The sequence below is a fragment of the Amphibalanus amphitrite genome, unplaced genomic scaffold (assembly GCF_019059575.1).
Source record: "Amphibalanus amphitrite isolate SeventyFive unplaced genomic scaffold, NRLGWU_Aamphi_draft 001688F_arrow, whole genome shotgun sequence".
In the NCBI taxonomy this organism is placed as follows: domain Eukaryota; kingdom Metazoa; phylum Arthropoda; class Thecostraca; order Balanomorpha; family Balanidae; genus Amphibalanus; species Amphibalanus amphitrite.
Window position 1 is genome coordinate 89,800 of NW_024883181.1, and position 22,782 is coordinate 112,581.

Sequence of the window (22,782 nt, forward strand, 5' to 3'; positions counted from 1 at the left end):
GCAGCAATCGGGCGGCCAGCTGTGTAATGTCGTGCACGGGAAGAGAGGACACTCATACCTATTAGGAATCGGGTACTATAGGGCTGGGGCGGCAATGTATGTAGTATGCCCGCCCGCGTATTTAAACGCCAGTGCACTTGGATGCTTGATCTTGATCTTGCTTGATGATAATAAATGAATACATGGTTAAAAAAAAAAAACTTAGATAATTCTCTCGCTAGATGGCAGGCCTGATCCCAATGTCGCGGATCCCAATGTTAATTTCCACGAGACACCAATCCAGTGTTATATCATCCATGTCCACGGTTTTGGTTGGTATTTGGTTTGGTATCGGTATTCCGATTTTCTGTAATTGACATCACTATTTGTGGCGTTCCAGATTAGTTCTCTTCTTAACCCTCGCCCTGACAGGGGGGTCGATGCGACCCCCCCTAAGGTTTTTCGAGGATAGCGTAAAAACGGCGGCGCTGCGCGCCGCCAAATTTGGCACAGCCTATGGGGCAACCTTTTTACATATGACCTGAAAATTTCAGGTCCGGGTGACCTTGGGTCAGGTCACCAGGTCAGAAAAACGGGTACAAGGTCATGGTCAAATTTCAATTTTCTTTTTGCACCTGTCCAATTCACAGTTTTGGACTGATTTCCTTCAAACTTTCAGGATGTGCCAAGTTCACCGAGTTGTATAACATATAGTTCGTTTTTTTTTAGCTCACTGACCTGAGGTCAGTTAGAGGTCATTACGTCGTAATGTTAAGCCTATGGGAAAATACTAAATTCGGAAAATACTGGAGATATCCGCTTCGTTCTATCACTTTTGTGCTTTGAAACCACAGTACTTAACAGCAGGTCACTTGGTGCTTCCTTGTTTGGTGTACTTATCCATGGGTCAGGTCAAATGAGGTCAACTGAGGTCAAATGACGTTTTTGCCAATAACTTGACACATAATGACGCTCAGGGGCGGATCCAGAAAATCTCCAAGGGAGGGGCCATTAGAAACCAGGAGGCCCCCCCCCATAATCCCACCTGTTGGAGGCCCCATCTTCCCACTTGTTGGCCCCCCCCCCAAAAAAAAACTGCGTCTATTGAGCTTATCTAGCTGTTCAGGCAACATCTCAACATCTGTGCAGGCTTGGAGGCCCTCTGTGCAGGCTAGGAGGCCCTGTAAAAGTGGTCATCTCTGTGAGTATAAGAGACCTCCAAGTTATGAAAAGCTTTACCAATCTTCTAACAAAGAAGTCTTCTCAGCTAGTCTTCTAAGAAGTAACTAAGTGGGTAGGTTAAAAAAAAAACTCATCGGATTTCGGCCACTTTATTTTCAGGAGGCCCCCTTTTCAGCTTTTTAACTTTTTAACTTTTTATTTTATTTTTGAAAAAAATCGGCCAAGGGGGGCCATGGCCCCCATGGCCCCCCCCTTGTATCCGCGCCTGATGACGCTAGAGCTTAAAAATGGTATCATTGTGTTCCTAGTGATCAGCCGAATCGAATGATATGCGATATGATGCAATTTAGTTAACTTGAACTTAATTTATTAATTTAAGTTTACTTAAAATTTAAGAAAAACTTTAAGTACACTTAAGCAGGCTAAGAAGTATATCATTCGACGCGCCTTGACGTGCTGAGTTCACTGGTGCTTTTCTTTTTGCGCTATCTTAATTAGATCAAAAGTTATAAGCGAAAAACTTTTGACCTGTTTTTAGCGAAATTTTTACATTTATACCCCCAAAACCCCCCTAAATATTGACCTAGAGCAACCAAATTTGCACAGGGGCGAGAACTCCAGGGGGCCCACCTACCTACCAAATTTGGTGTTTCTAGGTGCCATAGGAGCCAATCGCGAGGGGGGAGGGGTCGCATCGACCCCCCCCCCCCCCCCCTGCCAGGCCGTGTTATGAAAAATGCCCTGCCAGGGCGACGGTTAAAAAGTATTGTTGCGTCCAGTTTCACACTCCTACAAAATTTGAAACCGTTACGCCACGGTTGAAATATTGTGTAGCCAGTGCTACCAAATTTATGTGAATAATCCCTTGATGACATCGCGGACAAGAATTTGTAATACCGCGTTTTTCGGCGTCATTTAATAAATATCTTTAGCCTATTCTTCGTAACGTAAAGACTACAATGGACCCGCTTCAATGACTTTCCAGGGCGGGACGATCCCATTGAAAGCCGTTCGCACCCTTTATGTCAAAAGTGTCTGTCTTTTTGCCTTTAGGGCAGAACAGTGCTAGGGTAAAATGCTATGCTATGACGTGGTTCAATGTTGTTTTAGCTTGATTTAATTTTTGCTTACAGAGATATTAATAGGTCCACCCTTGTGTCAATGATTACCCTATTCCACGTTGGTAACTGGTGACTCCCCCATTTATGACGCTGTGTATCCGTCCTGTAGGTATTCAAGACGACGTAACTGGCCCTGCAGACGTGTCCACCCAGCGACGCCTAGTAAACCAGCGCCTGGGTCTAGACGTGGCCGAAAGCCTAGGCGTGGACACGTCCGGTATCTTCTCGGACGCCGACCTGATGTGCAGCACTGCTTCCCAGTCGGCCGACAGCGGGCCGGCGCACCAGTCCGTGAGTTCTTCTGAGGCAGAATACACCGGATAACGGCAAACATAAATATAATTGGCGAGGGTGTGTGCTCCTACCTATTTTAATGCAAGTGATTTCAAATCTGACAACCGTGTTTTGCTATTAACCTTTTTTCAGGGCATACCTGGCCCCGTTCTCCATTTTTATACCTAGTCCTTTTCATTTAAGTTCGAACCCTTACTTTTAAACATCTTTTTAGTACAGAGGCCAGTTTTACCAACAGAAAAGTAGCCGCCTGCTGGAATTTTTTTTTACTAAAGACCGATTCACATACGGAGCGTAAACGGTATAGCCCTATCCGCTAACGTGCCCATCGCGTTTACGCTCCGTACGTGAAGCGATCTTAAGTCAAAAAAATTTCGGCAGGCGGCTATTTTTCTGTTGGTAAAACTGGCCTCTGCACGAGATTTTCTGGGAGAATGCCTGGAAAAATTGGCTAGTGCGCAATGCACATTGTATTGACCAGTTGTTTTTTTTTTTAATAAGTTTTGTTCGAATGGATAAATGGGTGGATGTAAGCCCGGGCGCCCCGCTAAGCAGTACTTTTTGCAAGTGACACCACTGCACAATCGGTCGGATGCAGTCGCTTCCACGCGATTAGTGGTTTTGGTGACTTTCCCATAGTAACTAGCGTAAAATATGGTGCAAACGATGCAAACGAAGTGTTCATATTTGTATATTTTGACAGTTATTTTACCCTGTGGCCAGTGGCGTAGACGGGGGGGGGGCATAGGGGCCATGCCCCCCCTTCCGCCCAGCCACCCAGATGGCGCCCCAATTGTCGCGGACTAGGCTGATCGTTTTACAGAGTGAGCATGGATTAAAAAGTGATGTGCAAGCAGGGATCGAACTCAATATCTCTTTGGGGGTGCCTGGACACCCAATATTCTCCAGGGCACCCCCAAATAGGACCTGAGCCCTCCAATGTTGAAGGGCGCCATACGGAAACCTGAATATTCCGAACCCCCAGGATCGATGGCGTCCCTGAAGAGCCGTTGGGACCCACCTGAACGGAACAGTCGCCCCATTTAAAGGTAGTGTGCCAGCTTTCCTGGACCATATGGAGTTAATGACTCGGACAAGGAGAACCGGATTTTTAGAACTCATCCATACCTTCAAAACTCATGGAAACGTCTTAAATTCTTCAAATTTTGAGTACCCCAGTGCGAAATTCGTCCCGACGGGTTGTCGGTCGTACCCCAACCACATTTCACACCACTATGAACAATAAATGCACACACTGAAATCGCTATTACCGATATGCTCAATGCTCATCCAATCAAGTTTCGATAAACCCGTTCATCATCATCTCCTGCGGTTTCGAACACGCCTGTTAGGTGGTGCGGTAGACCGCGCCCAAAGCCAGGGCCCCGGTAACGTGAGGTAGCCGAGTCGGGGCAGCGTGCGCTGACCCAAGCCGGGGCCGCGCGTCCTCCCGGTGTCATGTGATAGCCCGGGGCTGCCCGCGGGGATGCGGTAGACCGCGCCCAAAGCTGCGGCCCCGGCTTGGGTCAGCGCACGCTGCCCCGACTCGGCTACCTCACGTTACCGGGGCCCTGGCTGGCGCGCCGCACTCGGGTCGGGTTGCGGCGCCGGCGCTCTCCAACCTTCCCGTACCTCGCTGCCTTTTTTTGCGAGAATCTAAGTGTGTTTGTGCGCAAACCAGTGCCTGAGACTAACGGATTGTGCTCACCACGATAGCTACGCGTCTGGTGCAGTGCTAGTGCAACACGACTTTTGCAGTGACTCGTGCCGGTCGACCAGCCTAGCTGTGCGGCCTGAGGTCTGTCGCTTCGGAGACCGGGTGGAGAAGATGGCTCTACCGAGGCACCGTGATCTGCTCCGCCTCCTTGTGCTGCTGGTTGCTGTGCGCGCTCTGGTGGTTATTGCAACCCCGGCTCCCAAGCCTCCCCGCTTTGAACGGCGCGCGCCTCCCGCCCCTACTGTGGGTAACCTTGACCCAGTTGGCGGGCCGCCACTCCCACCGGTGCCAGTTGGCGCCGGACCAGCTGTGGCGGGCTCATCAGCTGACTGCGGCGACCGCCGTCGGGTCAGCAGACGGGGCAGGCGCGCGCCCAGCGCCAGGAAGAGGGGGAGCAAGGGAGCCCGGCACCGGATAGAGCATCAGCGGCCTGCGCATGGGGTCGGCCTCGTCATGGGAGTCATCAATGTGCAGAGCCTGAAGCCTAAGCTTTTAGAGGTGGCAGACCACCTACGTCGTCGTAATTATGACATCATGAGCCTGACCGAGACCTGGCTGAAGCCGACCACCCCCAGCCGCCTGCTCACGCTGCCCGGGTACCAGCTGTACCGAGCTGACCGACCCGACGGGAGAGGGTACGGCGGCGTGGCGCTGGCGACGCGGGACGGCATCAGCGCAACACCGATTCGTCTCCCTACAGCCATCGCACGCCCAAACAGCAAACTGGAGACCCTATGGATCTCAGTTAAGCCTGACCAACGCCGCCAGATTGTCATCTGCACCGTTTACCGACCGCCCCGACGAGCGGTCGCCGACCTGACAGCCGATTTTGACGATCTTAGAGATCAGTTTGAACACATTGCAGTCAGCTATCCACGGACTAAGATTTTCATTTGTGGTGACCTTAACTGCTGTCTTTTAAAGCCGGACACAGACCCCGCAAAGCGTGCGCTCAATGATTTCTTGTCTGATCATTCTTTATATCAATGTGTTTAATCATCTACCTACACCGCCGGTTCATTGCTTGACGTTTTCATTGTTAATTGTCGCACGGTCGTTAACGCCTGTCGCACTCAGTTCTGTCATTTTAGCCCGCACAAGTTCATTCGCGCTCTTGTGACAATACCCCGTGTTAAACCGCGTACCTCTTACATTAGATCCCGCTGTTTTAAACGTGTCGACGCATCTGCTTTGAATTCCGATCTAGCTACATCAGACTGGAGTCCTGTGCTCAACGCTGTATCCGTCACACAGAAGTGGCACAACTTTATTGCCATTTTTATGCCCATTGTCAACTTGCATGCTCCGGAGCGCTCTGTCAAAATTAGGAACCCTAGGGCACCCGCGGTGACTGACGCAACCAAAGCGTTGATGTCTCGCCGACGGAGGGCGCTAGCAGAGTTCGGTCACGGGTCAAGCGAGTACCGTGAGGCTAACCGAGCGGTGCGTTCCGCCATTAGACAGGACACCCGCCACGATATCGAGCAGCGCATCCGTGACGGCGGTAGGAAGTCAATGTGGCAACTGATCCGTCCCGTTGTCGGCAGTAAACAAGCTGCTTGTAAGCCGCCGGACATTCTGCCCAACGATTTTAACCGATACTTTGTCAGTGTAGGCACTCGGGTGGCGGAAGAGGTTAAGCGCCTTGGGCCGACACCGGATTTACCGTGTCGCTTGCCGCGGGTCGGAGCATGTGCTCTCGTGTTAGCGCCTTTATCGCTTTGCGAACTGCGAGCCATTGTGTTCGGCATGAACAATACGCGCGCCAGCGGCGATGACGGCATTGACCTACGCATGATACGTACCTGTTTTGACTCGGTGGGGTGGGTGCTCCTGCACTTGGTCAACTCCAGCATAACCCAATCCGACGTTCCCCAATCCTGGAAACACTCCCTAGTCCATCCTATTCATAAATCCGGCAGTCATTCTGACCCAGCAAACTTCCGTCCTATATCCATTGTCCTCGTGATCTCCAAAATTGTAGAACGGGCTGTGCATCAGCAACTCTATTCCTACCTCTCAGAAAACCACCTCCTCTCACCAACTCAGCACGGTTTTCGGCCGTCTCACTCGACCGAAACCGCGCTGATCTCCATTTCAGACCGCATCCTTACCTCGTTCGATCGTGGTGAAGTCTCCCTTCTCTGCCTGCTGGATTTGACCAAGTGCTTCGATGTGATAGACCACTCAAAACTCCTCTCAAAATTATCTCTTTACGGCATTGATACTTCTTGGTTCTCGGCTTATTTATCCAACCACACCCAGAGCGTCAGCTTCACTGACGCCCGGGGCAGAGTCCAGACATCCACCCCGCTACCCAACAGCATCGGCGTGTTTCAGGGATCATCTCTCGGCCCTTTGCTTTACTGCATTTTTGCGAACGACCTAAGCCTATTTGCTGGAGATGCTGCAGTTATCCAATATGCGGACGACACCCAAATTCTTGTCAGCGGCAAAAAAAATCCGAACTTAATCAAGTCGTTCTCCGCATGGAAAATGCTCTTTTATCCCTTGACTCTTGGTTTAGAGCAAATGGACTCAAAGTGAATGCCGCCAAAACTCAACTGATGCTGTTGGGTAGCCCCCAAAATCTGCGCACTTTAAACAACGTCACAGTTACCTATCGCGAACACGTTCCGAGACCACAACCCGAGGCAAAAAATTTAGGCCTTTTCTTCGATCCCTCGTTGAGCTGGGACCGTCATGTCTCTGTTGTTACTAGCCGCTGCTTTGGAGTTTTGACTGGTCTGTCGCATCTGCGGGGGCACCTACCCATGTCTGTGCTCTCAGCGCTGATCCATGCCCTGGTCTTCTCTCAGCTACGGTACTGCATCTCGGTTTATGGAAATTGCAAAAAGAGTAACCTTTCTCGCATTCAAAAAGTTATTAACTATGGCGCTAAAATGCTTTTTGGCCGCAGAAAATACGACCACGCTTCAGATTTACTCAAGAGACTGGGCTGGCTCGGCGCTGAGAGCATGGCCTCTTACCACACCTTATGCTCACTCCACAAAGTGTGGCGCTCGGGCGAGCCCGAGCAGCTGGCAGCTGAACTCACCACTGTAGCCGCGGCGCGTGTGGGCACTGAGCGCACCACGCGGCAGGACGACCTACTGTCAGTGCACCGGTCCAGGACTGAGATGGGCCGCCGCCGTTTTACCTGCCGAGGGCCAAAGCTTTACAATGATCTACCGCGCGACCTAGTCCGGCTGCCCGTGCCGCCGTTCGGTCGACACCTGAAACGTCATCTCGTCAGTTTATCTCCACACTGACGTACAGAGTATCCAGGCATGTGTGTGATGTGTGCAGGTGTGTGCGTGCTTGTGTGTGTGTGTGTGCTCACTCCAAGTGTATACGTGTATGTGTGACATTCCTTTTTACAAGTTTACAAGATCTGACAAGAGGTTGTAATAGCCATAACTTGCCATGGATGACCTCAATACAAGTATGAATATGAATATGAATATGGCTTTGGGCGCGGCTTCTGCTCATACTTTGTGGTGCGGTGGTGGTGCGTCGGGCCGCGCGCTCTGACTTCGGCCAAGAAAAATGCGTCAGCTGATCATTGTCATTTCTGCCACTTGCGTGTGGTGAAATGGGGTCATAACTTAAGAGACGGCTTTTTCATATCAATTATTTTACATAAAATCATATTTCAAACCATAAATAATGTTCGACAGCCAAATAAAAGAAACAATTCCAATACAGGCTTACAGTTTAAGGCTCGACATTGTGTTGTCTACGATTAGACAGCTGATAACTCATTCCCGTACGTCGTAACTCTATAATGACCTTTGCTTATTGTCACATGTGCGCCGCATTCGCGATTGTTGGCGACGCCTGTTTGCAGATCAGCCCACTACAGTTGTTATACATATCGAAAAACCGATAAACTTTTAGGCGAAAAAAGCACTATTCCAGGCCCATTTTTGATTTTTTTTTTGTGATATTAGGTAAAAACAGAAGCTTCTTATCCTAGGAAAAATAGAATGGGAAATCTTTCAAAGGTGGCACACTACCTTTAAGGTTGATGGCGTCCCTCTAGACTAGAGCACCCTACGCCCCTCTGAAAATCACAGCTGCCCCAATCGGCCCCATTTAAGATCGATGGCGCTCCCTAAAACCACTTGGGCCCTTTAACCCGGCAGGCGGTGGGCCTCCCGGCCACCTTCCGCGCGGGAGGGGCATTTTTTTTTGCCCCCCCCCCCGTATCTCCAAAACTACTGGACGGATCCGTAAAATTCAAATGGCGTTCGATAGCCCTGTCAAATTTGTTGAGGGAAACCAAATTTCATTGACCTCGGGGTCACCGATGACGTCACAGGTCAGGTCTCTCTCTCTCTCTCTCTCTCTCTCTCTCTCTCTCTCTCTCTCTCTCTCTCTCTCTCTCTCTCTCTCTCTCTCTCACTCTCTCTCCCAATATTCTCAACTGCCGGAGCGTTGTAGGACTCGCTTCCAGACAGGTCCAGGCACTCCCCGATCCGCAGGCCTCAGCCCACACGGCCCAACCGCCCAAACACCCTCCGGCGGATGACCTCTGACCTCGGCGACCTGACCCCAGCCGACCGATCGCGTCCCTCTCCACGCCTCCGCCCCGCTTCCCCTACTACAGCTGCGTAGCAATTGTAGCGTGTGAGAAGGCCACGTGACATTATTTACCTCTGCGGTTTGTTCGGCTGACAAGAGATGGCACTAGTGGTCTGTGGATCAGAGGCGTGGCCAGGTTCTACGACTTCTTGGGGCACACTTTAGGGCAGAAAAGAGTTTTTTGGCTCCCCATCCCAAAATGTTTCGAATATACAAAAACAAGTTAGATATTCGAAAATCGGACGCCCAAACGGATCATTTAAAGTATCTTGCGGGACTGAGAATTGATCGGTCTTCAAACTACTGACCAAAAAACGAGGTGATTAGTAGCAAGTGCTGGTGACTGTACGTACAGTCACCAGCACTTGCTATTAATCACCTCGTTTTTGCTCAGTAGTTTGAAGACCGATCAATTCTCAGTCGAGCAAGATACGTCAAACGATCGGTTTGGTCCTCCGATTTTCGAATATCTAACTTGTTTTTGTATGTTCGAAGCATTTTGGGATGAGGAGCCAAAAAACGTCTTTTCTGCCCTACAGTTGCCCCAAGAAGTCGTAGAACCTAGCCCCGCCTCTGATCCACAGACCACTAGTGCCATCTCTTGTCAGCCGAACAAACCGCAGACGTAAATAATGTCACGTGACCTTTGCACACGCTACAATTACTACGCAGTTGTGGTGGGGGAAGCGGGGCGGAGGCGTGGAGAGGGACGCGATCGGTCCGGTCGGCTGGGGTCAGGTCGCCGAAGTCGGAGGTCATCCGCCGGAGGGCGTTTGGGCGGTTGAGCCGTGTGGGCTGGGGCTTGCGGAGTGGGGAGCGCCTGGACCTGTCTGGAAACAAGTTCTACAACGCTGTGGCAGTCGAGAATATTGTGAGGAAAGAGAGAGAGAGATAGAGAGAGAGAGAGGGAGAGAGAAAGGAGAGAGAGTTGAAGAGAAAGAGGGAGATAGAGGGAGAGAGGGAGAGAGAGAGGGAGAGAGAGGAACAGCGAGAGAAAGAGAGAGAGAGGAGAGAGAGAGTGGAAGAGAAAGAGGGAGATAGAGGGAGAGAGAGGGAGATGGAGAGAGAGGGAGAGAGAGGGAGAGAGAGTGGAAGAGAAAAAGGGAGCGAGAGGGAGAGGGAGAGGGAGAGAGGGAAAGGGAGAGAGATGGGAGAGAGGGAGAGAGAGGGGAGAGAGAGAGAGAGAGAGAGAGAGAGAGAGAGAGAGAGAGAGAGAGAGAGAGAGAGAGAGAGAGAGAGAGGAGAGAGAGAGAGAGAGAGAGAGAGAGAGAGAGAGAAGAAAGACTGGAGGGAAGGGATAAGGACGGGAGGAGAGAAAAGAGAGACAGAAAAGGAAAACCAGGAAGGGTAAAATGAGAGAGAGGGTAATGAGTAAATCAGGGAGAGGGAGCGAGAGAGAAAATATTTAGTTGTGTCAGCTTGTTTCGTATGTAAAATGTAAATTTGCTTTCCATCATTTTAGCTTCGGATTGGAAATTAAATCTTAGCATCCTTATGATAAACCCACGCTGACGGGATGGGGACGTTTTTATGGTCGTCGTTGGGAGCTCGGCACTAATGGGGATGATGTTGAGGGTTTCGCAAATATTTCATAAAAGAGATGATATTTTTTTTTGCATCACCTATTAAACATATTTTTTTACGTTTGCTATGGAAATGTTAGGCCCAGTTCCTTCAAGATCAGGTCCACGACTCCACAGCTTACAACAGGAGCTAGCTAACATAACAATTCACCCGCGCCGTGTTGGTGGCATGAACTTTCCGTCGAGTGCTGAGGGGGGGGGGGGGCGTTTCACGCCCCTCCGTCTAACTCGGCTCCTGGGCCACGTAGCGACACGCGGTAAGCGGCAATCGAAAGAGCGTCAAAAATAAGAAGGAAAACACTCTGTCATTTTAAGGTCAGGGCAAAGGTCAGGTCACCTCAGGTCACCAGAGCTCATCAAAGGTCAAATTTTGTTGATTTCAACGATTTTAAACATCCGACGGCTAACTCGGGAACCAATAGAGCTACACCGCCGTGGAAAAGCGCATTCGATAGCTCTTTTAACGCTCTTTCTTCAACATGTCCTCCAATTTTACCTCAGATCAACGGTTTAGCCCCCAGAGGGCACCGCTCTGATTGACCTCAAATTTGACCTCAGATCAACGGTTTAGCCCCCGTGATTTCACCGCTCTAGCACGTCTCTGTCAAATCAAAAGTTATAGTAAAAAAAAAAACTGTTGAAGACCTTTCATGACCTGAGATGACCTCAGGGGCACACAAAGGGGGCACAGGTGCCATTTTCCGATTCAGAGTGTCATGTTTACATATGAACCGATGTTTGAGAGGGTGTAGAACGACATTCGGCCAAAAGAGGCTCATTTCAATTTTCTCCCATTGACTTATATGGAGCAGTCGCTGGTCGCAAAATTGACCTGACCTTAGGTCACAACTCACAGATATAAAAAAATCCAAGATATCCATTTTATACATACTGTTACCCTAAGCAATTACTGAAAGTTTCAAAGTGATCGCTCAGTCGGTGTAGCTACAGCGAACTTTCTAACTTTTTCTGAGGTAAGGTCACTTGACGTTACATGGTGACCTGACCTTGAATGACCGGGATATGAAATTTTCATAGCATGTGCGAAAAAGATGTCGGAACGGGTGTATCTAAAACAGCGGCGCTACGCGTCGCCGTTTTTGAGATAGGTATTCGCGAAAAATCTAGGGGGCGGCCCCCCAGGACGGCGCGGATCAAACGGCCCCTGAGACCTCGGGATGGTGCCCCTGAGACTTCGATATGGTGCCCCCTCAGACCCGGGGAGAATGCTCCTTCAGACCTCGGATTTCGGAAAAGTGCCCCTGGAAACTTGGAATGGTGCCCCCGGAGACCTCGGGATGGTGCCCCAGACCTTGCGATGGTGCCGCCGGAGACCTTGGGATGGTGCCCCGGACCCTCGAGATGGTGCCCTCTCCGACCTTGGGATGGTGCCTGCGGAGAACTCGGGATAGTGCCCCCTGAGAACTCGAGATGGTGCCCCCGCGGACCTCGGGATGGAAATAGGGTGAGCCATCAAGATTTACCCATCGAAAATTTCACTTTGTTTCAGGGCGAGCTGACATAGCTATGTCATCTTTTACATACCTATAACAGCGTCATCTCCTAACTAATAAATGTAGTCTGTTTTCTGTATGCTCGCATTCTCCTTATGTTACGCGCCCGAGACGCGAGAGCATTATGGCACGTGGCTGCCTTTTCACTTATTTTCCTCGATCACCCATGCTATAACAATGCTGCGCCGTATGTCATTTGCGGTGTTTCAGGGACTCGGTAGAGTCGGGTTTTCAGGATATTTCAGTTTGGGAAGCCCGTGGGGCTGAGGTCGGGGATAAATTGTGTCCAACATTCTTTAGACCAAAGGGTGTTCAGCAGCCAACACTCAGTGGTGATTCCTGAATTTCAGGAGCGGCGGATGTGCGTTAAGACGACCTCGCATTTCAGGAGCGTAGCAGAGGCAGTCGACGAGCATATACAAAAAGAGTTACACTGTCAGACAAATTGGAGACAAATTTGCGACATGTATGCGAAAGATGGCATATCTAGGCCAACCCGTTTAGAAATAAAATGAATTTATCGATGGGTAATTATTCATGGCTCACCCTGGATGGACAATATTAAACTAAAAACCAAAAACTCAAATAAACTAAAAAAAACCGAGGCGAGGGACAGAAATGGGCCTCCGGGAGACCCCGAAAACGGTACCTTATTCCGATAGACCTTCTGGATGGTGCCCCCTTAGGAGACCTCTGGGTTAAAGCTCCCGTCGGTGACCTCCGTGATGAATTAAAAAAAACTCCTTGGTGGGCCCCCCGGAGGCCCAAGGGGGGGGGGGAGAATGGCCCCATGCTCTCCCTCTGGATCCGCCACTGAAATGACCTGACCCAAGATCTTACCTAAAGACGCAGGTTAAAAAAGATTAAATTTCAAGTTGATATTTTGCATAAAAGGGGTATCTTTTCGATACAGCTCATCACGGAAAATGCAATGGCAGTCTCTGGCTTACTCTGTGTGTTTTGTGACGGCTAAAAATTGAGTTTGAAAATTTTACGTAATACATTTTGAGAAGTGTTTTTTTTTCCATAACTTTGCTAAAAATGGAGCTGTCGAGTTTAAGTTTGGCATATCTAGAGCAGATAGTTCTATAACATAGATTCCAGCTTTATTTTTGAATGTTGTTGGTATTTTCGGGGTGTTATACTTCTATAGTTTGGATGGTCGAAACCAATTTTTGTTTAGAAATCAGAGTTGGCAGTTTTGTAGCGCTGTTTATTTTTCATCTTTTTTATCTTGAATAGGGGAAGCCGGGGGAAGCCCGGCATAGTAAGCTCTTTTTCATATTTATTACATACCATACGTGCTGTATAAAATGTTGATATCCTGCTAGCTAGCTAAGTTCATTGGCCGTGTTTCCCCAAAAATTCGGTTTCGTGGAATAAGTATAAGGTTGAGAAAATCGAGTTTTAAAAAAGTGTTGATTTTTCTGGGGTAATCCCGGCATAGGGGTAACGCCGGCCACCTCCCCAGCGCTTTACAACGAGTTGATGAAACCATTATGTGTTTTCCAAATATTAACGGGAAGTGAAATATTGAGGTACTGATTAGCTCTGGACATCTTAGAGTTTATGTCACTACTGGTATTTTAGCTGGCGTTTACTACATATACTCGTACAGTACAAGTCGATGAAAATCGTGGTGCAAAATTGACAAAAAATGTGTATTTCAAAATTCCTTAAAATTTATTTTTCTTCTTACCTTAATGCAACATATTGCATATCATTCGACTCGGCTGATGAAGAAGAACACAACGACACCATTTTTGAAGCTCTAGCTTCATTGTCAGTCGCGTTATCTGCAAAAACGTAGTTTCACCCTAGTTGATCTTAATTGAAATGACTGGCTTTGTCTATGATAACATGTTTATTTTCGAAATTTATCTTTGATCTAGGTGTAAACCAAACCTGCTCAGTACCTATTATCTCATGGAAAACAGTGGTTTAGTGGCATTGCTCTCGGTTGGGGGTAAGCTTGGCCACTCGCCCGGGGTTATCCCAATGTGCTAATTTTTATTTTAGAACAGCGATATTCGAAAAAATGTCATACTTAAGCCAGCCTGCCTCGTCACCTCTCACTACAAACACTTAAACGGTCCTTACATAACATTCGTATAAATATTAGTACTGTATGGTATAACATTAACAGTGCAACATATCTCACTTTTTAGCTAAAAACCCTTAAAATATCATTTTTGCGCTATAACTTTGACAATATGCAATTTTTGTCAGCCTTAACTTTTTTGCTGGCGTTACCTTAGCTGCCACGCTGAAAGGACAAAAGTTGAGCATTTCATTGTGAATAATTTAGCCGGAAACGGGGTGGCCGGGCTTCCCCCGCGCCCGGGCTTCCCTCGGCTTCCCCTACCTATTTTTTGTTATCTTCAAAACTGTAAGCGTGACAGCTCTTCCCGCTAAACCTTTTATTGGGTCGAAAATGACAGAACATGACGCCACTCTGACGTCATTTGTGACTAACCTTTCATAAGAGCTCTGGAAAAATTTGGTCACAAGGTGTAAAATGATGCCCGGAGGGGTCTTGAAAGTTTGGTGGCGACCTACGCTATACTTTAGGACTTAGGAGATATCGACTGAAAAGGAGAGGGGGCTGTTTCGCGCCCCCCTCCCCCTAACGGGGCCCGATGCTTTCAGTTGTTGCTCTCACATAACTCTTGGTTATATTACAACGTAGTGGAATTGCAAGCTTGGCAGTATAAGCTTCCTGCTAGCGCCGGACCCGAGTTTAAACATGCAGGCTGAATTTTAACATTTGACTTTTACATTTTTACCGTTGAGCTTTTTAGAAGTTGTATGAACTGTTCAGCTCCTTTTTTGGTCCATCACGGCGGGCTTGTATGTCATTTGTCAATCAAAATCGAATTAAAAACTTTTTATTGGGTCTGGTTATCTCGCCAACTTCTTAACTGAATCGTTTATTAGCTTTTGATTGGGCACTGCCCACGTTGTCTGTCAAATTTTCGTGTCAACGAGAAGAGGCTGCTGACATCGTTTGTCGCGGTTAGATAATACCTACCAATCCACGTCTCAGTGTGGCTGCTCGATCGCACTTTCCCTGGCCCACCTCTCCCACCAGGCTAGGCTTTGCCCGGCACAGCCGTCGCCTCAGTGCCTCGGGCGGTGACCCGTTCAAAGGGGCTCACAATTCGTATGGTGCCATGGCTCTCAAACCAACACAGAACAGTGAAACGCACAGGCTTACCTTCCATATAAGGCAAACGGCTGATTCTGGCGCCGGGGCTTCATTCATGCTAAAGCGCCCAATCACAGCGCCGCATTTCAGTTAGTGTCGGGCGCTAAAAGCTACTATGCTCCGCCCCTTCATCACGTGACCCTGCCCTCACGTGGCCTCAGTCACGTGGTGTTTCCACTTCTTGGCGCATGGCGGCGCTAGTCTCGCAAGGGCGGTGGTAGCTTGCTCCCCCGCCGTCCGGGGGTGATGGGTAGCAAGTGCTGGTGACTGTACGTACAGTCACCAGCAGTTGCTACCCATCACCCTCGGACGGCGGGGGAGCAAGCTACCACCGCCCTTGCGAGACTAGCGCCGGCATGCGCCAATAAGTGGAAACACCACGTGACTGAGGCCACGTGAGGGCAGGTCACGTGATGGAGGGGCGGAGCATAGTAGCTTTTGCGCCCGACACTAACTGAAATGCGGCGCTGTGATTGGGCCCCTTACCATGAATGAAGCCCCGGCGCCAGAATCAGCCGTTCGCCTTATATGGAAAGTGAGCCTTTGCGTTTCACTGTTCTGTATTGGTTTGAGAGCCACGGCACCATACGAATTGTGAGCCCCTTTGAACGGGTCACCGCCCGTGGCACTGAGGCGACGGCTGTGCCGGGCAAAGTCTAGCCTGGTGGGAGCCCTGGTGGGAGAGGTGGGCCAGGGAAAGTGCGATCGAGCAGCCACTGGGACGTGGATTGGTATTATCCAACTGCGACAAACGATGTCAGCAGCCTCTCCTCGTGTCATAGACAGTGTCTATGACACGAAAAGCTAGACAGACAACGTGAGCAGTGCCCAATCAAAAGCTACTAAACGAGCTAAACGGGAAGAGCAGTCACGCTTACAGTTTTGAAGATAACGAAAAATATTCAAGATCAAAAAGATGTAAAATAAACAGTGCCACCAAACTGCTAACTCTTATTTCCAAACAAAAATTGATTTTGACCATCAAAACTATAGAAGTATAACACCCCGAAAATACCAACAACTTTCAAAATTAAAGCTGAAATATATGTTATAGAACTATATCTGCTCTAGACATGCCAAACTTAAACTCGATAACTCCATTTTTAGCAAAGTTATGACAAAAAAACTACTCAAAATTTATTACGTAAAATTTTCAAATTCACTTTTTAGCCGTCACAGAACACACAGATCAAGCCAAAGACCATCAATGGATTTCCTGTGATGAGCTGCATCGAATAGATACCCCTTTTATGCAAAATAGCAACTTTGAAATTTGACCTTCTTTGACCTGACCTTGACCTGACCTCCACCAGAATGTAACCTAACTGGCCCCAATGGCCCACACCATTGAATTGTAAATGTAAAATTGGCCATAAAACATGTATCACACGACCCTAGCATAGTTGGGTTCATATTGTGACCCTTAGTGACCTGACCTCTGTGAACTGACCTGGCATCAATGACCTCTTTAGGCAACATATGTATTAGACAACCAACGCTCCATCGATGTTTTTCGATAACATGCCTTTTATTTGATGTGTTAACTGACTGTAAACGCATTCCTTAGACTAAATCGGTAAAAAAATGCGACCTTTGACCTGACTTGTGACGTCATGGGTTGCACCTAGGTCAACGAAACCTGGTAACAAGGTAGTTCCCTGGTGGGGCTATCAAACGCTCTCTGAATGTTCAAAATCGGTCGGTAACTTTCCGAGATCTCAGGTGGAATGCGAAACGGCTGCACCACCCCATCAGGTGGTAGGGTCCGCCAATAGCCCAACGGGGCGCGGATTATTTATTCACTCATACAGTGTCATTTATTTTGAGAACACCTTTCTTACGCCATGGCATGGTCCTCTCGTAATAGAACGAGATGAGGAGAGTGTTTTCACGCCTCCTTATGCACGGCACTAAGTGTCATTGAGCTATCAACTGTCAGCGGTTTTCGGACAACGAAGTTCTTAACTAGTTCTTACGTAAATCCAATTTATTTCAAACGATTGTCACTGTGCTAGTTTTCTTTTTATACGTTTTTGAAAAAGCGCTGAAGAAGTCTTTGATAGACGAAACCGGTCCGCTTATTCTTTTTCTATAATTGTTTTTTGAATATATTCGTAGACTACTGGCTCTTTACTGCAAAATTTGAGAATGTTTGGTATTACTTTGACCCGAACGATGTGCAGCTGAATTTTCCCTCTTGAATGATTATAGACAGCTCGCGAAATTAATTTCAACCTAAACTACCGACAAGCAGAAGAAAATCCGATACAAGCCTACCTCAATCCTCTCACCTTATTCGACCGTTGAAACGTTAAAGGCATTTGTTCAGTCCGAGTCGCTATGTCGACCACCCGCGCCGTGCTGGGGGGGGGGGCGTTTTTACGCCCTTCCCCCCTCAGGTTTTTCGCGAATATCTCAAAAAAGGCGACGCGACGCGTAGCGTCATTCAAGGTCAGGTCACCAGGTAACGTCAAGTGACCTTACCTCAGAAAATTTTCGAAAGCTCGCTGTAGCTACACCGACAGAGCGATTACTTTAAAACTTTCAGTAATTACTTAGGGTAACAGTATGTATAAAATGGATACCTCGGATTTTTTTATGTCTGTGACCTAAGGTCAGGTCAATTTTGCGACTGCTCCATTAGGTATACCTAAGTCAATGGGAGAAAATTGAAATGCGCCTCTTTTGGACGAATTTCGTTCTACACCCTCTCAAACATCGGTCCATAGGTAAACATGACACACTGAATCGGAAAATTGCACCTGTGACCCCTGTGTGTACCCCTGAGGTCATTTTAGGACATACAAGGTCTCCAGCAGTTTTTTACTTTTGACAGAGACGTGCTAGAGCGGTGAAAACACCGTTGATCTGAGGTCAAATTTGAGGTCAATCAGAGCGGTGCCCTCTGGGGGATAAACCGTTGATCTGAGGTCAAATTTGAGGACATGTTGGCGAAAGAGCGTTAAAAGAGCTATCGAATGCGCTTCTCGGCGGCACTGTTGCTCTATTGGTTCCCGAGTTAGCCGTCGGGTGTTCAAAATCGTTGAAATCAAAATTTGACCTTTGATGAACCCTGGTGACCTGACCTTTGCCCTGACCTTAAAATGACCGAGTGTTTTCCTCCTTACTTTTGACGCTCTTTCGATTGCCGCTTACCGCGTGTCGCTACGTGGCCCAGGAGCCGAGTTAGACGGAGGGGCGTGAAACGCCCCCCCCCCCCCCCCACCAGCACTCGACGGAAAGTTCATGCCACCAACACGGCGCGGGTTAATTGTTATGTTAGCTATAAGCTAGCTCCTGTTGTAAGCTGTGGAGTCGTGGACCTGATCTTGAAGGAACTGGGCCTAACATTTTCATAGTAAACGTAAAAAAATGTTTAATAGGTTGTGCAAAAAATTAGCATCTCTTTTATGAAACATTTGCGAAACCTTCAACATCATCCCCAGACCCCATTAGTGCCGAGCTCCCAACGACGACCATAAAAGCGTCCCCATCCAGTCATAGGCGGCGGAACGGGGAGGGCACTGGGGCACCGTGCCCCACTTTGATTTTGGCATTTCAACATTAGCCCTATGAGCGTTGCATGGAAATAATAGGACCAAGAGTCGGCAGTGCCCCCCCCCCCTTAATTGAAGGTGTTCCGCCGCTACTGCATCCCGTCAACGTGGGTTTATCATAAGGATGCTAAGATTTAATTTCCAATCCGGAGCTGTAGGTAATGATGGAAGGCAAATTTACATTTTACATGTGAAACAAGCTGACACAACTAGGTAAGTATTTCCTCTCTCGCACCCTCTCACTGATTTACCCATTGCACTCTTTCTCATTTTACCCTCTCTGGTTTTCCTTTTCGGTCTCTCTTTTCTCTCCTCCCGTCCTTATCCCTTCCCTCCAGTCTTTCTTAGCCCTCTCTCACTATCTCTCCCTCTCTCTCTCTCTCGCTCTCTCTCTCTTGCTCTCTTTCTCTTGCTCTCTCTCTCTTGCTCTCTCTCTCGCTCTCGCCTCTCTCTCGCTCTCTCTCCTCTCTCTCTCTCGCTTTCTCGCTCTCTCTCTCTCTCTCTCTCTCTCTCTCTCTCTCTCTCTCTCTTGCTCTCTCTCTCGCTTTCTCTCTCTCCCTCTCGCTCTCTCTCGCTATCCCTCTCTCTCCCTCTCTCTCCCCCTCTCTCTCTCTCTTTCTCTCTCTCTCCCTCTCTCCTCTCTCTCTCCCCCTCTCTCTCTCCCTCTCCCTCTCTCTCTCTCTTTCCTCACAATATTCTCGGCTGTCGCAGCGTTGTAGGGCTTGTTTCCAGACAGGTCCAGGCGCTCCCCACTCCGCAGGCCCCAGCCCACACGGCCCAACCGCTCAAACACCCTTCGGCGGATGACCTCTGACCTCGGCAACCTGATCCCAGCCGACCGATCGCGTCCCTCTCCACGCCTCCGCCCCGCTTCCCCCACTACAGCTGCGTAGTAATTGTAGCGTGTGCAAAGGTCACGTGACATTATTTACTTCTGCGGCTTGTTCGGCTGACAAGAGATGGCACTAGTGGTCTGTGGATCAGAGGCGGGGCTAGGTTCTACGACTTCTTGGGGCTCACTTTAGGGCAGAAAAGAGGTTTTTTGGCTCCCCATCCCAAAATGCTTCGAATATACAAAAACAAGTTAGATATTCGAAAATCGGAGGACCAAACGGATCGTTTGACGTATCTTGCGCGACTGAGAATTGATCGGTCTTCAAACTACTGAGCAAAAACGAGGTGATTAGTAGCAAGTGCTGGTGACTGTACATAAGCAACTGCGGGTCCCAGTACGCGCGCGCTGGGTACGGCCCCGGAAAAGACTTCCGTTCACCCCCTGACCGGTCAGGGTCACAAAAATTCGAAGGTCACGTGACTAGAATGTAACCAATAGGGGAAGTTGGGGCAATGCCGGAGTTGGGGCAAAGCCGAAATTCGAGATATTTCGAAAACCGTAAAACATGGATGCCACCTGTCAGTGATGCTCTGAAGCTTAAGTGACTACAATTATCGCATGTTTGTTACGAGTCGTCATTCGGAATACTTCGACTGTGAGGGCGCCAAGAGCGTTTTCAAGGTACGTTTCCCTTGTACTACATGCGCCTTTGAAGCTGCATTTTTTACTCATTATGCTACCGTTTGTCTGGCCAATTCGGTCAAGTAATCTTTAGCATGTCTTTGCATAAGTGTGCTGCCTATTTGAAATTTATACAGCACGTTGAAAAGTTATGGGCCTGCAAATGAAAGTATGGCTGGCTGGGGTAATGCCGAAAACGTGCGATTACGCACGTGTTAAAAGCACGCTACGTGGACTTTACTGCTGTAGAATAGCAACGCGTATTTTTAGTCACACAAATTACACTTTCAACCGACACAACGGCCTGTTACCTATAAGGAATGATTTACCTGGCATTTTCTTATTATATCACACAATTATAACTTCCAGTGTGCACCGCGTCCTCAAGCTCTTGAAACGTGTGTCAGCTTTGGTGAATTCTGGACAAAGTTTGAGATAAAATGACAAAACATCAATGTCGGCATTCCCCGTAGATCATTTCTCCCATTTTCGGCTTTCCCCGCAGTCCGGGGCAACGCCGAAAAAGTCAGTTCTTTGATATTTTTAGTTTTTGCGCTTAAAGGTATGCGAATTCATCAAATGCGCCTGGTATGTTTGAAAGACAAAAGACTGGCCTCTCGAATGACGCCAACAAGAATAGCTTATGTTGTCTACCTTGCGTGCTACGGGCGTCAGAAAAAAAGTATTCGGCGTTCCCCCAACTTCCCCTATGGTTTGGCAGCCAGTACCGGCGAAATTATATCAAAATTGCGCAATAGAAGGCAGAATAAAGTTTGTGGGAGAGTGTGACATTAATTTTGGGACACCCTGTAGGTAGGTTGCCTTAGTGCGGAAATCTGAAAAAAAAACATGGGGGGGGGGGGGGCGAGAGCAGCATGAGGGAGCCGAACTCAAGACTCGGGGCCGAGGGCCGCTTAAAAGCATACAAATTGACACCGGTGGCTTTTGGGCTCCAGGGGGGTCGTGGCCCCTTGGCTACGCCCCTGGTTGTAGATATGACATAAGAGTGATTTGATCCCCCTATTCGATGAACTGAAACACATTCGATGAACTGTTTCAGTGAACTGAAACATTCGAGTGTGGGGGTGACGAGGTGGGGTTGGGGGATTTAGCTAAATGTGAAGTAGCTTATCAACTAGTGAGCATTGTTGGCCCTTGCTGCGGTGGTTTCGGGCCGGCGCGCCGATCACCTCCTTGTGTGCGTGCCTCTGTCGCCAGGAGGAGCAGACCTCATCTCGCAAAGTCAACCAGCACCGGCGCCGACTGCGCGAGGGAGCCGACCGTCAGCGACCCCCCGGTACTGGCCAATGGGCACACAGCAGTGGTCCGCTCTGCAGCTGCTCGGAGAACCGACCGGCCTTTCCGCCGCCAGCGTCTGTCTGTCTGTCGGTCGGTCTGCCGGTCTGTCTGTCGGTCTCTGGAATGTCTCTCTGTCTGTCTCTGTGTCTGTCTATTTCTCTGTGTCTGTCTTCCTCTCTGTGTGTCTCTGTCCCAGTCTCTGTGTCTATCTCTGGCTGTGTGTCTGTCGTCTCGGTGTCTGTGTCTGTCTTTGTGTCTGTCTCTGTCATGTTGCATTGTGAACTTTGTTTACTTGTTTGTTTGTTTTTCTGCTGTTACCGCCACTAGAGCTCGCCTGCACAGACAGACGGACGGGAGCTGTGCTGAGCCCCTGTACAGACGGACTTGGACGGTTACGGTCGGCCAGCTGACGTACAGTAGGTCTACTAAAAAAGTATCCCGCTCTAGAGGCGGCCGGCCGGCCGAACCCCCCGCCCGATTCCTTTCCCGCCCGACTCCATTCCAGCCCCGACTCTATTGCACAGGCCGCGGCAGCGACACGGGTCAGGTCGCGGCACCCGGCGAGTGGGTCAGTTGGCGGCCGCCGGCCGTGGAGTGAGGACGCCGTGTGTGGGGCGCAGATATGCCGATTGCGGAGGAGGGGAAGATAGTGACTCTGCACTATGCCGGAAATGATGCCTTTGTGATATAAATTAAACACCTGCAGTGCATATCCTCCCTTGCCCCATTCCTATTTTATCATAATCCTTCAATAATCCGTAATGACCATTCAAAGCAAGCAAGCAAACAAAACAACACGTTTAGCGGCGACATCATCTCGGATAAAAAAGCGACAGTGATGATTAGAATAGACTTAGCGCGAGGGCAAATCGACGGGTATACATGCATCACATACCGTAAAGTGGGGCTATTTGAGACAGTATTTAAAATCGCTTTAAAATGAAGAGCGTTTGATTTTTATGTGATATTTTTGCTCAGGAAGGTGTAGAATCGAGCAGTAAATCGCCTCAGCAAAAATTAACCATCAATTTCAAATGGTTTTTATTTTATAACAATTTTAAATACTGTCTCAAACAGCCCCACCTTACGGTACAGAGTATTTTATTCCCGAATTAAGATTGGGGATCTTGTCCAACAAGTCAGTGGCCGTTCTAGACACAGATAAATGCTTTGTTTTTGGTCGCATCATTTTCTACAATAATTCGAAGCCGAGGTTTAACCCTCG

General features: G+C 48.7%; 1 protein-coding gene across 1 annotated transcript in view; it reads left to right on the plus strand.

The window, feature by feature from the left end:
- The window catches only part of LOC122374654 (TATA-binding protein-associated factor 172-like), a gene marked incomplete at its 3' end in the record, with an annotated part of 84,238 nt that extends 62,464 nt beyond the window's left edge, over positions 1–21,774 (plus strand). The window contains exons 5-6 of the mRNA XM_043353528.1: positions 2,392–2,573; positions 21,477–21,774. Of these exons, the coding sequence (XP_043209463.1) occupies positions 2,392–2,573; positions 21,477–21,774 (480 nt within the window). The remainder of the gene's footprint in view (positions 1–2,391; positions 2,574–21,476) is intronic.
- Positions 21,775–22,782: the final 1,008 nt, after the last annotated feature.